The following is a 15,486-nucleotide window of genomic DNA, read 5'->3' as shown; positions in this document are numbered from 1 at the left end:
ATTTATTTGGTTCAGATGGTGTCAAGCGTGTGTGGTGGCAACCAGGTAAAAAGTGCAAAGACAAATGTGTACAAATACAGTCAGGCATGGTGGTGGGAGTGTCATGGTCTGGGGCTGCATGAGTGCTGCTGGCACTGGGGAGCTACAGTTCATTGAGGGAATTATGAATGCCAACATGTACTGTGACATACTGAAGCAGAGCATGATCCCCTCCCTTTGGAGACTGGGCCACAGGGCAGTATTCCAACATAACTACCCCAAACACACCTCCAAGACTACTACTGCCTTTCTAAAGAAGCTGACGGTAAAGGTGATGGACTGGCCAAGCATGTCTCCAGACCTAAACCCTATTTAGCATTTTGTGGGACATCCTCAAACGGAAGGTGGAGGAGCGCAAGGTCTCTAACATCCACCAACACTGTGATGTCTTCATGGAGGAGTGGAAGAGGACTCCAGTGGCAACCTGTGAAGCTCTGGGGAACTTAATGCCCAAGAGGGTTAAGGCAGTGCTGGAAAATAATGGTGGCCACACTATTTATTGACACTTTGGGCTCAATTTGAACATTTTCACTTAGGGGTGTACTCACTTTTGTTGCCAGCGGTTTAGACATTAATGGCTGTGTGTTGAGTTATTTTGAGGGGACAGCAAATTTACACCGTTATACAAGCTGTACACTCACTACTTTACATTGTAGTAAAGTGTCATTTCTTCAGTGTTGTCAAATGAAAAGATATAATAAAATATTTACAAAAATGTGAGGGGTGTATTCACTTTTGTGAGATACTGTATAATGTAATATATATTTTTGCCATGCAGTATTCCTACCTATATCTGAGCTGTTTGCCTTGTCATTGATTAACAGTTTACAACCTTGAGTATTATAACAGTTCAATGAATTTTGCAAGTCAGTCATTGCTTATCAGCTTCATAGAGGATATAAAATGGTAAGAACAGAAACTGCTCAAACCTTCAAGAAACAACATCCTGGTAAGTGCTCACAATGGGTTTACAATAATGCTTGCTAAAAATATAAGTTGAAGGGAAAAAATGATCATTGATGTAAGATCAGTCTAGAGCAGTCTGATTCAAAGTAAACATTGATTTACTGGACAATCTATTACAGGACAATCAGCACAAATTAAGTCGTTTTTGGTTTGTTAAATTAACTGTAGCAAAAAACAACATAAATGAGAGGTTTGAAATACTGTTGTAATTAGAGAAATTGTAATGTATTATACCTTTTAACATTTCTATGTATTTTCAGTTGCTCAGTTACAATTTAAGTAAGTATCTATCTATCTATCTATAAAATTCCCCTGCAAAGTGTACAGTATATTTGGTTTTGGTAAATCAACCCCAGTATGTGGGTCCCCCCTTTAACTAGGATATCAAAATGAAGGATGAATGGGTGAAATGAGTACAATGTATAAATATGCAACGCAAAACCACTTGCTAAAACCGCTATTCAGATTTCCATCCCAAAATGATGACACTCAACTTTAAATGCTACTGTGCCCTTTCTCAAAGCCAGAGGAAGTTTCCAACATGCTCATTTACCTTAACAGCAGGTTGTCTCTATACATACTACGTACTGTATATTATAATGTTAAATTTACAGTATAGCGTCTAACAATAATGATTTTTCAACTATATTATTTTGCATTGCAATGGATATAACTGCACTTATTGGAACATCAAACTAAAAAAGAATAATATTAAAATTAAATTGCAAAAAGAAAGTAAGACTTAGCATATGTAATCTTTATATTTGATATGTTAACCGCTTACAGATCAGAAGATTTTCCCCCTTAAGGTGGAGGTCCGCCCACCGCTGCAAAAATTAATCGGACACTTACCTGTACTGGAGTCCAGCAATGTCGGCACCACAGATGACGTTTCCATTAGCTGTCGGGTGCATGCCGCCTCTATTGCAAGGCAGTGAAGCCTTATGGCTTCACGCCGGGAACTCTACTGCTCATGCGCAAGGCTCCGCTCCTCTCTCCTACTGGGCCGGGGAAGGAGGAGGGAGCCTGGGCGGTGACGTTAATACCCACGGCTGAGGCTCCCAGAAGTGGGAACAGGATACATGTGAAAGACAGGTATCCTGCCCCCCCTCCCTTGAAAGGTGTCAAATGTGAGGAGGGAGGGAGGAGTATAACGAACGGAAGTTCCACTTTTGGGTGGAACTCCGCTTTAATGACCAGGCAATTTTTTGCGATACGGCACTGTAACTGACAATTGTGCGGCCATGCAACGCTGTACCCAAACAAAATTGACGTCCTTTCTTTTTTCCCCACAAATAGAGCTTTCTTTTGGTGGTATTTAATCACACCTGCGGTTTTTATTTTTTGGTCTATAAACAAAAAGAGTGACAATTTAAAAAAAAAAAAAAAATTATATTTTATACTTTTTGCTATAATAAATATCCCCCAAAAAATTGTAAAAAAAAATTTCTTCATCAGTTTAGAATAAAAAAAAAATCACAATAAGTTCATATTGATTGGTTTGCGTTATAGCGTCTACAAAATAAGGGACATATTTATGGCATTTTTTATTATTTGTTTTACTAATAATGGCGGCGATCTGTGATTTTTAGCGGGACTGCGACATTGCAGCGGACAGTTCAGACACTTTTGACACTTTTTTGGGACCATTGACATTTATACAGAGATCAGTGCAATAAAAATGCACTGATTACTGTGTAAATGTCACTGGTAGGGAAGAGGTTAACACTACGAGGGTTTAAAATGTGTTCCCTCTTGTGTGTTTCTGATTACTAGGAACAGCAGATCTGTCCTCTCCTGTCAGAACGGGGATGTGTGTGTTTAGACACACACACATCCCCGTTCTGGCTCTCGTGCCCACGATCGCGGGTGGCTGGTGGACATCGCAGCTGCCGGTCACGCGCATCGGGTCCCCCACGCCGTGCGCGCGCCTGCTATCACCCTTAAAGGTACCGACGTACACCTACGGCAATTTGCAGGATCTTGCTGCAGTATGACGGTGGCTGGTCGGCAAGTGGTTAACATATACAAGATATGCTTTGTGCACTGGTGCGCAGTCATGTTGGAACAGGAAGGGGCCATCCCAAAACTGTTCCCACAAAGTTGGGAGTATGAAATTGCCCAAAATGTCTCTTCACTGGAACTAAGGGGCCAAGGCCAACTCCTGAAAAACAACCCCACACCATAATCCCTCCTCTACCAAATGATTTGGACCAGTGCACAAGGCAAGGTCCATAAAGACATGGATGAGCGAGTTTGGGGTGGAGGGACATGACTGGCCTGCACAGAGTCCTGACTTCAACCATATAGAACACCTTTAGGATGAATTAGAGCGGAGACTGCAAGCCAGGCCTTCTCGTTCACATCAGTGCCTGACCTCACAATTGTGCTTCTGGAAGAATGGTCAAACATTCCCATAGACACACTCCTAAACCTTGTGCACAGCCTTTCCAGAAGAGTTGAAGAGGTTATAGCTGCAAAAGGTGGGCCAACGCAATATTGAACCCTACGGACTAAGACTGGGATGCCATTAAAGTTTTTGTGCGTGTAAAGGCAGGCGTCCCAATACTTTTGGTAATATAGTGTGTCTATGCTTACTTATTCTGAGGGTGCTCCAGTCCAGTTACAGGAGTCCTAGAGCTGTCAGAATAGGTAAGTATAGACATCTTTCCTTTACAGGGTATCTAAAATAGACTTAGAATTGGGTGGGAGCAGGTTTAGATATAGTTAGGATTTGACAGGAATTCTGCTTTAAAGGTAACACTGCCACTGGTGTGGTGGTAATCAGGACCACTGCTGCTTGCTGCCCTGGTCTGGTGACATTGGCACTGGTGTGACGGCGATAAGGAGCACTGTTGCTGGCTGCACTTGCTCTGGTGACACTGGCACTGGTGTGTCTATTGATCAGGAAAACTTTTGCTGGCTTACCCTGGCACTGGTGACACTATCACTAGTGTGAAGGCAATCAAGAGCACTGCTACTCACTGCACTGGTCTGATGACACTGGCATTGGTGTGGAGGAGAGAGATTTCATCTAAAAGAGGGCACATCTTACTGGAGGTATGTGATGACCCTTGGGGGTAGGTTTACTAAAGGAAAATATACTGTGCACTTGCTCCAGTGCTTAGTACATTAGGTAAAGTTCCACCTTGAAAAAAATACATAATCACATGCAAGGAAAATAATAAACAGCATTTTTGTTTGCCATGATTGGATGATAGAAACCAGCAGAGCTTCCCCCTCAGATCTAGAGCAACAGCACAGAATATTTGCCTTTCGTAAAGCAACCTCTTAGTGCTTAGTTTTGTTTGTGTTTTTTTTATGTTATTTTTTTTTTGTGAACTTCGGCTCTAATTATGGATTTTTACAGGATTTAAAATCCTGCCAGTACTATGCATGTGATCTTGTGTTATCTGTCAATGCAAACACGAAAAATTTTATAGATGTTCTTTTCCATTACACTTTCTTATCTTTTGCAAAGGATTGTTATTGTTTTATTATACCTATAGTAAAACACTCATATTGTATTCATGGCATTCTTACTACATGGATAAAGTCGTTGTCTGTCTGGTTATTGAACTGTCTATAAACAGCAGCGAAAAACTGCAGTGGTTTGTTATATATTTGAATCTATTTGAAAACCAAAAGGACAAATTTTACATGTAGTGTAATGTTCTGAATTGTTTTTAGCTTGATAGTAGATGTATTAGTGCACTTGCAACAACACCATTGAGTACCATCCATGATACCTTTTTGGTTGCCCTAAGCATTTTTTTTTTCAGGACAAGCCATCCCCTTATATCGCCTTCTATGGTCCAAGCAGTACTTTATTTAAAAATGTAAGATTACGTTCACATTAGCTCTCATGGTAATGCAGGATGTTACAGAAAATTTCCCAAAGTTAGTAGAATTCTCTAGACAGTTGTCTCCAGTTAAAGTTCAGGCAGCAATGCAAATGTATATAGAAAAAATGTGTTGCACTGTCTAAATGAGTGAATCAACCTTCAAATATTATGAATAATACTCATATAGAACAATAATAATAAAGTGCAAAAGCCCTTAAAATGAGAGTGACACCCAGTGCTTGAATAGATCAGGCAAAATTTGGAAATATCAAGGTCTATACTCACATCTCTGCCCTCTATCACCCCTCACATTAGGTGGAGATCAGCTTGACTTATCCAGTCTCCCAGAATAAGTCAATGAATGAGTGATCATAAGAATCAGTGATCATAAGAAAAAAGGGAAACTCCATTGTGCAGCGTCCAGATAAAAAAACGGGCAGCCTATTAACCACTTGCTGACCAGCCGCCATCATTATACTGCGGCATTTCGGCAAGTTCCCGCAAATCGCCATAGGTATACATTATCACCTTTACGAGCGATAGCAAGTGTGCTGCACAGCGGGGGACCCAATGCACGTGGCCGGCCCCCGCAATGCCTGCCAGCCACCCGCAATCGCGGGAACGAGAGCCAGAACTGGGATCTGTCAATGTAAACAGACAGATCCCCATTCTGACAGGGAAGGAGAGAGAGATCTGCTGTTCCTAGTGTTTCTCTCTCTCTCTCTCTCTCTCTCTCTCTCTCTCTCCTCCCCCAGTCAGTCCCATCCCCCCACAGTTACGCTGGCCATACACTATACGAAAAATCGTCCGAAATTCAGTCATTTAGACAGTCCGGTCATTTTTCAGCCAGTTAATAGGCACAAAATCAATAATCGTTGGGAAGTTTTTGAGCCAAAAAAACAAAGGACAAGTTTGGAAATTTTCTGCCGAACGAACGATAAATTGAAAGGTTAATGTGTTTCCCGTCCGAACTGTCTGCACTGGGTATATGTAAAAAATGCATTTATTATGTTCACTGAATGATTTATCGGTCATTACATGATTTCACTATCGTTTGCGCTCACGAATGTTAGTTTTTCGCAAATGGGATTGGCCGATTTTTCGTATAGTGTATAGACAGCATTAAAAACACCTCCTAGGGAACACATTTAACCCCTTGAGCCCCCCTAGTGTTAACCCTTTTCCTGCCAGTGACATTTACACGGTAAGCAGTGCATTTTTATTTTATTTTTATTTTTACTGTATAAATGTCACTGGTCCAAAAAAAGTGTCCGATCTGTCCGCCGCAAGGCTGCAGTCCCACTAAAAATCGCAGATACTAGTAAAAAAAATTTTAAAATGCCATAAATCTATTCCCCATTTTGTAGATGCTATAACTTTTCCGCAAACCAATCAATATAAATTGTGAGTTTATTTATTTATTTATTTATTTTTTTACCAAAAATATGTAGAAGAATATATATCGGCCTAAACTGATGAAGACATTTTTTTTTTTTTTTACTTTTTTGGGGGGGGGATATTTATTATAGCAAAAATTTTTAAATATTGTTTTTTTATTATTCAAAATTGTCGCTTTTTTTTTTTGTTTTTTTTTTTTATTTATAGCACAAAAAATAAAAACCACGGAGGTGATCAAATACCACCAAAAGAAATATATAAAAACCCAAAACAGAGTCAAAGCTGCACTCAGATCTAAAGAAACAAAAAACAAATATAGGAGAGAGAAGCTGCCAGCACCTTAAAAAGTCCAGTATCTGACTCCTAAAAGTATGGTAAACAGCAAAGTGCAGCGCTAAAGATATATAAGTGACATAAAAAGAAATGAGGTCCACCAAGTGTCATCACATCAATCAGTAGATATAAATTAACAAAATCGATCAATGATAAACAAAGAACTTAAATCACAAATGCATGTGAAAAAAATGTATATGAAAAAGAGTCCAAAAAAATATATAATGAGTCCACAGAGAAATAACAAGCACCCATCCAGGAAAGATGTGACAAAAAGTGCCAATAGATGATCCACCAAGGAGCGTATAAGTAGAATCTGCTTACCGGACGGCGATGACTGCTATTACGGCAGTCTCGTCCAGCATAGGGATTATGGTCTCCCAAAACAAAGGGTACAAAGCGGGACCAGTAGCTTTAGCAATCGATCATAACCGGGAATAGAAAACAAAACACATCCATAGCGCAATAATGTATGATAAAAAGGTTTTAATAGAATAAAGGAATTGCACTTACAATTTAGCAGAAAATATGTAGCATAAGAGATATTAGACACAGCGGCGGTGTCTCCGTGTACCGCGATTCACTTCCTGTACTGCAAGCCCATCTGAGAACGTGATGACGTCACCGTCGTAGGCTCCTCCCTACGCGTTTCGTCACGATAGGACGTCGTCTGGGGATTGGCCGAGTGTGATCGGCCAATCCCCAGACGACGTCCTATCGTGACGAAACGCGTAGGGAGGAGCCTACAATGGTGACGTCATCACGTTCTCGGACGGGCTTGCAGTACAGGAAGTGAATCGCGGTACGCGAAGACACCGCTGCTGTGTCTAATATCTCTTATGCTACATATTTTCTGCTAAATTGTAAGTGCAATTCCTTTATTCTATTAAAACCTTTTTATCATACGTTATTGCGCTATGGATGTGTTTTGTTTTCTATTCCCGGTTATGATCGATTGCTAAAGCTACTGGTCCCGCTTTGTACCCTTGGTTTTGGGAGACCAAAATCCCTATGCTGGGCGAGACTGCCGTAATAGCAGTCATCACCGTCTGGTAAGCAGATTCTACTTATACACTCCTTGGTGGATCATCTATTGGCACTTTTTGTCACATCTTTCCTGGATGGGTGCTTGTTATTTCTCTGTGGACTCATTATATATTTTTTTGGACTCTTTTTCATATACATTTTTTTCACATGCATTTGTGATTTAAGTTCTTTGTTTATCATTCATTGATCGATTTTGTTAATTTATATCTACTGATTGATGTGATGTCACTTGGTGGACCTCATTTCTTTTTATGTCACTTATATATCTTTAGCGCTGCACTTTGCTGTTTACCACCACCAAAAGAAAGCTCTATTTGTGGGAAAAAAAGGACTTCAATTTTGTTTGGGTACAACGTAGCACGACCGCGCAATTGTCAGTTAAAGGGACACAAAAAATGACCTGGTCATTAAGAGGGAAAATCTTCCGGGTCTGTAAGTGGTTAAAAAACTACTTACAGCAAGATTGTAATCACAGGCATTAGACGATGCCTGTAATTAGAGTCTTGTAAGTTGTTTTTTAATAAATTGCCTTAAAAAGTTTTTTATCTGGACGCTGCCCGCTTCCCTTTTTTCTTATAATCACTGATTGAATCGGCTCCTGAGGATATCCTGTGGCTACATCTTTGGCTCGTTTTCATCAACGATCCCCTGCTGGGAAGCTGTATAAGTCAAGCTGATCTGCAACTAATGTGAGGGATAATAGAGCTTACAGATGCAAGTATAGACCGTGATAGGGCTTTGGATCTGGTACGGAGCCAATTTTGGGTGATCTATTCAAGCACTGTGTGTTGCACTAGTTTTAATAACTTTTGCACCTTATTATTATGGACTTTATTGTTCTATATGAGTATTATTCATAACATTTGAAGGTTGATTCACTCATTTAGACAGTGCAGCATATTTTTTCTATATACATTTTCGATGTTGCTGGTTACAATGTTGTGAGTGCTGCTGTTTATCGTTTATTATTCATTAATTTAATTTTCATTTCACACATACACCAAGCACAATATATTTTTAATCCAGCAATGAAAATTTGACAGTCGGACTAACCCTCACACATATCACTGAGAACAAAAAAAAAGGTAATTTGAGATATGTTTAAACTGTTTTTATTACACATCTAAGGCTTTATTTGAAGTGCATGCCTTTTTGGACTGTTTTCAGCTTCAAACGTCTCAAAAAAGGGTTAGGATACATACACCTTTATGCTTTGCATTAATATGTGTTAAGGCAGTTAATATATTTTGAATGAACTGTCTACATGCCAGGGCAAACAGATAAGCATACCTGCACCCCCTTCCCCCACAACACACTATGCAATTTTATGTTGCGGTGGTGCACTAAGGTACCATTCAAAACGATGCCTAGGTATGAAACCAGCATTAATGTGGTTGTAAACCTCAGAAATGAAATATGAACAAAGCATATCCCTGTATAGTGTATACTTGTCTCAATTAAGAGCACTGAGGCTCCATTCACACCCAAGGGATCTGCAGTGACAGCTGCTGTAGCTAAATTTTTTTTTTTTTTTTGTGTTTTTCGTTAAGCGTTTTTTGAGCAGCACCATTCATTTTAATGGGCCTCCCTCTGCTCCAAAAGAAGCTCATGTACCAAATCTTGGCACAGAGCTAGGAGCGTTTGCATTGCATTTTGCCATGATTATAGCGAGTTTTTGTCGCTAGACCACCATGGCAAAATCGCATTGCGTTTGGGGTGCCTTTAAGAAATAATGGCATTGCAAACTTGTTGCCGCATTACTGCGATTCCGCTTACGATCCAGAATGCAAAGGTGTGCATGAAGCCTAAGTGTAATTTTTGTCTGCTGTTTTGTTCCTCTGCTATCAACATGAACCACTTCTGACAAGTTTTCCTGACACCAAGAAAAAAATGGTGACAAGAGAGGGACCTCCAGCAGATTGACAGCCTCAGCTCTAAATAGGGGTGCTGCCCCCCCCCCCCAAAAAATGGAGCATCAGTCGCCACTGGCTCTCTTCCTGTGTGCTGTGTGAGGGGACTGGCTTCAGATTGTACACAGCGACGAAACAAATGCTCCGACGTAAGTTGTACATGTTTATCTGCTGTCTTCTCTACATCTAATCAAAGTCCAGAATTTATCAAGCTTGTCTAAGCATTCAGAAAAAAGAGGAGGAAAGCTGAAAGTTGCACTCTGCAGAGCTCAGTAAGAAGCGATCTGGGAACCGATTGAAGGGCTCCCAGATCGCTTCTTACTGGGCTCTGCGGAGTATAACTTTCAGCTCTCCGCCTCCCCTTAACTTTTTTTTTTTCTGAACACTCAGACAAGCTTGCTAAGTTCTGGACTTTGATTAGATGTACAGAAGACAGCAGATACAAATGCTCTTACATAAGTTATACATGTTTATCATTTGAAGCCAGTCTCTTCACTGGGTATATGTAAGGGTTTACAACCACTTTTTAATGTTTTTCATAGTGCATAGTGGCATGCCGCATTCAGCTGGTGGTATCGCCAAGCACACGGGACCTATTCAAATGACTGGTGAGTCTCTGCAATCATGCACAATGCATGCAGTCGCAGTGTGCTGGGTCAGCATATTCAGGGTTAAAACAGGTAGTGAGGAGACGACATGGCCTCCTCACCCCTTGTCACGCACTCTGTGAAAAGTGATCCACTACAATTTGCTTCTTAAGCCTCGTACACACGATCGGATTTTCCGACGGGAATTGTGTGACAGGCTGTTGGCGGAAAATCCGGCCGTTTGTACGCTCCATCAGACAATTGTTGGCCAACTTTCCGTTCAAACTACGAACACGCATGCTCCGAAGCAAGGACGAGCCAGAAGTGGTTGGTCTTGTAAACTAGCGTTCGTAATGGAGAATTGACATTCGTGACGTGGTAAATTATGAAATCTAGAAATGCAGCGCACATTCTCTTCTTTAATGGAATAATGAAGCAGCCTTGCTGGTGATACTGATGGAGTTCTGGCAAACGTATTTTCAAAGGCTTTTATTTTCTAGAATAATATTATGCTTGTGTGTTGTGTGTGTGTTTTTTTTTTTTCCCCTCGTACACACGATCGGATTTTCCACCAACAAAATCGTGGACTTTTGTCCACAGGGCGTTGGCCCAAACTTGTCTTGCACACAATTGTTGGCCAACAATCACGCACGTAGTGACGTACTACATGTTTTTTCAGCTCTTAACGCCACCCTTTGGGCTCCTTCTGCTAATTTCATGTTAGTAGAAGTTTGAGTGATTTGTGCTTTTCATTTAACGCTTTTCAGTTTGCGATTTTCGTTTCTGAGCGACGGTTCGTCAACCAGACATGTTGCAGAATCGCAGATAATGTGTTCTTTATTATTGGCCTTGGAGTTATTGCTTTGACATTAAATTTTTGGTTGAATAATATTTGATTTGGTATATTTTTGGTTAAGTTCTATTGGCAGATAGCATCTCTAATTTTTTTTCTTTTTTCTTATTTTTTATGCACAATAAAAAAAAATTGTGACTATAATACTTGACTATGTGTTTTACTTCAAATAACATTTTGGGAGTAGGCAGTTACATTTAAAAAAATACAATGTAAGATTAACAAGGGACACCAACATAATTGTATCTTTCATCTTAAAAACTACGGATGATGGTGTTGTGGTAACTTGCCTAAATAAAAAAAAAAATACATAATAATATATTCTTGATATTACTAGGGAAAAAAAGCCTTTGAAGATTGGTTTGCAACAACTCTATCAGTATCGCCAGCAAAGGCGCTTCATTATTCCATTAAAGAGAATGTGTGCTGCATTTTGCGATTTCATAATTCGCCACATCACGAATGTTAATTCTCCATTCTGAGCGCTAGTTTACAAGACCGACCGCTTCTGGCTCGTCCTTGCTTCCGAGCATGTGTGTTTGTACTTTGCACTTTTATTTGATGGACTTGTGTACACACGATCTCAAAATCAAACAACACACAAAAAACACACCACACTTGAGAAGACTCACCAATAATGTTTAGCCTCAACGTTGCAACAAGTTGACAGATTCTGACACTTAGGACATCCTTAGATCATAAGCACAGCGTCAGGTACACTAGATTCAATCTACATTATCACAACCTTTAGTAGTTATAAAGGCTCCACCAGCTCACACGATATCCGAGGCTAAAATCACATGTGCCCTCAATGCAGACAGATTTTGCACTGTAGTCCATAGAACTCTGAACTTCCAACTTAACCTTTGGTTTTCAAGATGCTCACTGGTGATCGGGGGAAGGGGAGTGTGTCTGGGACCCAGGTGGTGGTTGGTCCTGGGGGGGGGGGGCACTCCTGGTGGTCCTCTGTAAAGGCACTGGTAGGATCGGGCATTTATTCTCCCTCTCCCTGAGAGGAAATTGAGGAGGAGCCAGATAGTGCCGCTTCCGATTCACAAGGGGAGTCGGATGCAGCGGAGATGAATGGGAAACCTCTCGCTATAAACTTTCCCTTGACGAAGTGGAGGATCTCTTGGGAGTCATCCAAACTGCTTTTTGGATACAGGAGGAAAATAAGACGTTATTGCTCCATGACCAGATATACAAAGGTCTAGGAGGCATTTCCTAGTCCATGATGTCTTGGTCAAGGCCATAAAAGGTTTCCTCTCAGGATCTTTCTTTTCAAGGGCTTTGAAGCAAAGGTTTCCCTTTGCAGAAGAGTAGACTCTAGTCTGGAATAAATCTCCTAGACTAGAGGCTGCCTTTTCTCAGGTTTCCAGGCATACGGATCTAGTTTTCAACAATATGGGGGTTCTATCAGATCCCATGGACAGAAGGATGGACTCTCTTTTAAAGAAGTCCTGGGATTCGTCGCAGGGAAACCTTAAGCCTGCCCTGGCAGTCACAGTAGTGACCTGCAACATGGAATATTGGCTTACTCAAATTAAAGCACACATCGAGGCAGGGACACCAAAATAAACTATTTTGTCTTCCTTCCCCATGCTACTTAAGGGGGTAGCATATATTGCGGACGCTTCAGTTGAATCAGTGCGCATGTCCGCAAGGTCTTCTGCCCTCACTAATTCAGCTCAAAGGGCCTTATGGCTTAAGACGTGGCAAGGAGAGAGTGCGTCTAAAGTTAAAATCTGTGGCATTCCACTCACAGGGGATCTTTTGTTTGGACCAGGGTTAGAGGCCGTTTTGGATTGGCTGGCCGATAAGAAAAAGGCCTTTCCGGTTAAAAAGAAATTTGGGGAGCAGGCTAAAAAGTCTCGCCCTCAGAGAAAGTTGGAAGCCCCAAAAGTAGAGCGGCAGAAAAAGGCTTAGGGGCAAAGGGCGTGGAGGGGCGATTTTTTTTTTTTTCGCCCTCCTGAACAGCCCAAGAAAACCCAATGACTGGGTAACTACAGTGGGAGGAAGATTTGGGGCCTTCCTTCCACAGTGGGAGATGATCACCTCCAACCAGTTTGTGTTAGGGATCATAAGAATTTACCGGCTGGAGTTCTCAGAACCTCCTCAGCACAGACTCCTTGTCACCAAGATGCCAAAATGCGCAGAAAAATCATCAGCTCTTCTATCCTCCCTACAGGAATTAGAGGAACAAGAGGTGGTGGTAAGAGTTCCTGCAGAGGAGACAGGCAGAGGCTTTTATTCCCACATCTTTGTGGTCCACAAGACTTCGGGAAAGTTCAGGCTTATCATTAACCTGAAGCCTCTGAATGTCTCAATTTTTTACAGGAAATTCCGGATGGACTCTGTCTATTCGGGGAAGGCGCTTATTCCCCCGAATTGCTTCATGGCGTCAATGGAATGTGCAGATAAGCGTCTCAAGTCTAATCGCAGAAAGTTATCAGAGGTTTCTCAGACTAGCGGTAAGAAACAGGGAAGGGACGTTTCATTTACAGTTCAAAGCACTCCCCTTTGAACTCTTCCCCCCCCCCTGCATCTTCACCAAAGTGATAGTGGAGGTCCTGGCTTTCTTGCGGCTCAGAGGTATCCCTGTAGTCGCATACCTAGACAATCTACTTCTGTTTGCCCCTTCCCCAGAGCAGTTGTCCCAGGATCTTCAGGTAGCAAGAGACATCCTAGAAAATTTGGGGTGGCCTTGAACCTGGAGAAATCCAGATTGGTTCCGTCCCAAACGGTCACCTTCCTGCGCTATGTGTTGGATTCAACAAAGCAAAAAGTGTTCCTTCCAGTAGAAAAGACCCAGAAGGTGGACAAAGCAATGTTATTGCTCCAGGGCAGCCGTCAGATCTCAGTAAGAAAAGCGATGTCAGCGTTGGGCTTACTGACTTCCACGCTCCCGGCAGTTCAGTGGGCAGGGCTGCATTTTCGGCCTCTACAACTGTTTATCCCGAAGGTCTGGGACCACCCTCCGGGGTCCCTGGACTCCCTAATATCCATGCCGAGTCAGGTCAAGAGGTCCCTCTGGTGGTGGACAAATGGGTCCAATCTCTCACAGGGCCTGGAGTGAGTTCTTCCAGTCTCCAGGAGGGTCACAACCAATGCGAGCGGCACAGGTTGGGGAGCACACCTAGATTCCAGGATGGTGCAAGGTACTTGGAGAGAAGACGCAAAAAAATCCTCAAACTGGAAGGAACTGAGAGCAATAGACTTGGCTCTCAGAGCTTTTCAGAGAGAACTCCTGGGACAGCACGTGAGGGTCCGTTCGGACAACTCCTCAGCAGTGGCATACATCAACAGGCAAGGGGGGTACCAGGAGCAGATCTTGTGGGTTCTGGCGGAATCCATCCTCGGGTGGGCCGAAGCGAGCATTCTCTCTCTTTCAGCAGTACATTTGAAGGGGGAACAAACCAAGTAGAATATTTTCTCAGCAGAAAGATGCTGAGGAAAGGAAACTGGGTTTTGAACCAGGACATCTTCGAGATGATCACTCAGAAGTGGGGGGTACCTTCTGTGGACCTCTTCGCCTTGAGGGTGAACACAAAAGCTCATCTGTTCTTTTCCCTAAACAGACGGGACGGAGCAGCCGGGGTGGATGCACTAGCTCAGAGCTGGCGTTTTCTCAAGGTGTTATGCCTTCCCCCCCGCTGTACTGATTCCAGCAGTTCTGAGAAAGTTAGTCAGAAGACACAACCCTCATTCTGACCACACCACACTGGCCCAGGAGGCCGTGGTTCTCCATCTTGATGGGCCTGGCGGTGGAACCTCCCTGGATTCTGCCTATCCAGGAGGATCTTCTTTCTCAGGGTCCGATCTGTTGCCCTCAGGTGGAGCGATGGAACCTCGCAGCATGGCTACTGAGAAGGAATTGCTAAAGGGCAAGGGTTACTCGGATCGACTAGTGGCAACTCTCCTAAATTGCAGAAAAAGGGAGACGCACGCTATCTACCTAAAGGTGTGGAAACGCTTCAATAGTTGATGCACAGATTGCTTCTTTGGTGTACGCAGTTCTGTAGCAGTATTGGAATTTCTGCAGGCAGGAGTAGACAAAGGATTAGCCTTTAGCACCTTGAAGGGACAGGTGTCCACCCTGAGCGTGTTCCTGGAAAAGCCGCTAGCCATAGATCCTTGGATGGTTAGGTTTTTCAGAGCCTTAGGCAGACAGAGGCCAGTCAGAATTTCCCCCTTCCCAGTGTGGGATCTTTCTTCAGTTTTTACAGACCCTTACAGGGGATCCTTTTGAGCCATTGGAATCCTGTACTTTGAGGTTGATCACCCTCAAAACTGTGTTTTTGGTGGCGATCACCACGGCAAGGAGAGTGAGTGAACTTGAAGCCCTTTCTATTAGGGCACCTTTTTTTCGGGTTTTCCCAGACTGTTTGATTTTTAAAACGGATCCAGCCAAAGGTGGCCTCTATTTTTCATAGAGGTCAAGAAATTTTTACCTACCTTCTGTTCGAATCCTGTGATGGAACAGGAGCATATTTTCCACAAACTGGATG

The 15,486-nt window shown here is 42.3% G+C and overlaps 1 protein-coding gene across 1 annotated transcript in view; it reads left to right on the top strand.

Moving 5' to 3' along the window:
* Positions 1-854: 854 nt before the first annotated feature.
* LOC141116416 (cholinesterase-like) overlaps positions 855-15,486 on the top strand; it is a 46,049-nt gene continuing 31,417 nt past the window's right edge. Inside the window, 1 exon segment of the mRNA XM_073608670.1 lies at positions 855-988. Within this exon segment, the coding sequence (XP_073464771.1) occupies positions 943-988 (46 nt within the window). The 5' untranslated portion in view covers positions 855-942.

The sequence above is a fragment of the Aquarana catesbeiana genome, linkage group LG13 (assembly GCF_042186555.1).
Source record: "Aquarana catesbeiana isolate 2022-GZ linkage group LG13, ASM4218655v1, whole genome shotgun sequence".
NCBI classification, from domain to species: domain Eukaryota; kingdom Metazoa; phylum Chordata; class Amphibia; order Anura; family Ranidae; genus Aquarana; species Aquarana catesbeiana.
The sequence above is the reverse complement of the archived record's forward strand: the minus strand, read 5'-3'. Positions and strand labels throughout refer to the sequence as shown.